Here is a 2,500-nt window from a genome sequence, read left to right on the forward strand (position 1 = left end):
GAGAATAATTAATAATTCTGAAGTAAACATGAAGATAACTCAGGAACAATTGTTTAAATTTTATATTATTAGGAACTGTTTACAATTACAACTTTTAATTATAATATAATTATAACTTTATACTAAAATTTATCAATATCTGTCAATGGCAGAAATGAGAAATTCAATTTCAGTGAGCACTGAATCTTTCTAGATTCATGGCTACAACTACAGATAACTAAAATTGTGCTTTCCGAGCCTTTTTCTTGGCAAAATCACCCACTACATTCTTTAGATCAACTTTGTGTGCGATATCGTTCTCAATAGAGACCATAGCTAGACCTACAAGTCTTTCTTCTGTCATTGTAGACCGCAAATACGTCTTAATTAATTTTAATATTGAGAAGCTTCTCCCACCGCCCGCCACAGTAACAAGCAAATTAGCAGAATGCGCAAGGCAACAAATGTGTTGGGTACACTGTGAACCAGCCCTTGTTCACAAATGAACTTTAAAACATCCAGGGGAGTGACAGTGTCAGGCTGAAAGCGGCGTGCAACTGCCTGAAGTTCATGACACAAGTCAGTGGCGTCTATGTCCTTGCTCTCTCCATCTCGTAGTGCTGTTTCCAGCTTGGTGCAATGTTCCATAAGTTGTGTGTTTGTTATCCCATTAAGTGATTTCACATCATACAGGAAACCAAAAACAGACTTCATCTGCTGCAGTTGCTGAAAACGTTCCAGTACAGAATTGATGGCAACATCGAATACAGCAAAATAGAAGTTAACTTTAAAGTTCACTTTACCATTCTGCACTGGTGTGTCTTCTCCTTCATTGTCAAACTGCCTTTTCTTTTTCCTAAGACGAACGAAATCTGCAACAAAAACTTGGTTTATCTCCAAATCATTAGCCAATTCAGTAGCATCAACTAGTACCTTTTCAAACTCTGTATAACTTCTTTTCTCTTCTAGAAACATTCTAGTGCATTCCAGTTGTTTTAATGCTGATGAAATATAATTTTCTTTTGCTTGTAGTTGCTTCCTGGTAATGTTTATTTAAAAAAGAATGTCATACCAAACGATCAATGAAACCAAAAATTTGAATGTTGCAATGCCATTTGCAAGAGCTTTAGCTTCTGCACGTGTGGAATTTCCAGATGATCCAAGGAGAGTAGAATCTGTTGCCATTTCAGTAGAGCATCATATATGTCACCAATTTGGTAACGGATGGGTTTTAGTGCATCTATCCGACTCTCCCATCGTGTTTCACTCAGAGGTTTTACTGTTAAGCTTTGTACATGACGTTTCAGTACATCCTCACTCTCGAGTCTCAACTTGTAGACATGTAGGGGAATGTGCAGTATGTCTGTGCTCCAAGATTTCCCCTCACGGTCTGACTCACCAGAGAAAAGAAGTGAAGTGCCTTTGTAGCTTTCAGAGGAAACACTAACTTTACTTTCAGTAAGACGGAGTAGACGGTAACTTGTATAATACACGTTGCTCGATGTGGGTTGCAGCATAAAAAAAAAAAATAAATAAAATAAAAAAATCTGGAAAAATGTCCGCGCGGAGAGAGAGAGAGAGAGAGAGAGAGAGAGAGAGAGATTCTGCGTGTCCCATACTCGTATGGCATGATGTAATCTCAATAATATCATAAGACTTCGTCATTTTTTTTCATGGCAAGCATATCATAATTCATTCTAAAAATAACATTATTAGATTATTAAAAGTAAATAATTCTCTTTTTAAAGAATTGGTGCAGAAATATTTGTCAAGTGACTCGAACATTTAACTACATTACTTTGGTTTCCGTCTATTCAGTATTACTCAGTTCAAGTTAACTAAATGTACCCTTGCTTTATTGTATTTGTAAGTAGTATAAAACTGCGTAATTTTTTTAGAAAAATATTTAATTTCAGTTGAACAGTATATTGAACTATGAAAAAAAGTCATTGTAGCTTTCTGTATAATTTTGTTTATAGTAATATATATATATATATATATATATATATATATATATATATATATATATATATATATATATATATATATATATATATGCATATATATATATATATATATATATATATATATATATATATATATATATATATATATATATATATATATATATATAAATTTATGTATAATTGTTCTGTATATTTATAATTGTTCTGTATATATATATAATTGCTTTGCATATATATTTATGTTTATTTATTTATTTATCTATTTATTTCCCAGTTCTTGTACCCCCTTCATTCTTGCACCCTAGGCAACTGCCTAGTTTCGCCTTTAGGACGAGCCAGCCCTGCAGTGAAGGGAGTTATAAGGAACAGAGGGTTAGCGATGAATGTAGAAACTTTTGTAAGAGAAAGTGATTGCACCAACTGTGATGTATACATCGAAGCTTTGGGGATGAAAGTGATGGGAAGAGAAATTTAATGTTTGAGATGAAGTGTGGCTGGTGTATCTCGGTTAGATAGGGTTAGGGTTAGAAATTAATTGATAGCTAGAGTGGATT

The 2,500-nt window shown here is 33.4% G+C and overlaps 1 protein-coding gene across 1 annotated transcript; it reads right to left on the reverse strand.

The window, feature by feature from the left end:
• Positions 1–372: 372 nt before the first annotated feature.
• On the reverse strand, positions 373–954 carry LOC137659808 (uncharacterized). Its single transcript, XM_068394604.1, has one exon. The coding sequence runs from the start codon at positions 952–954 to the stop codon at positions 373–375; it is 582 nt and encodes a 193-aa protein (XP_068250705.1).
• Between the last annotated feature and the right edge of the window lie 1,546 nt (positions 955–2,500).

The sequence above is a fragment of the Palaemon carinicauda genome, chromosome 20, assembly GCF_036898095.1.
Source record: "Palaemon carinicauda isolate YSFRI2023 chromosome 20, ASM3689809v2, whole genome shotgun sequence".
Taxonomy (NCBI): Eukaryota; Metazoa; Arthropoda; class Malacostraca; order Decapoda; family Palaemonidae; genus Palaemon; species Palaemon carinicauda.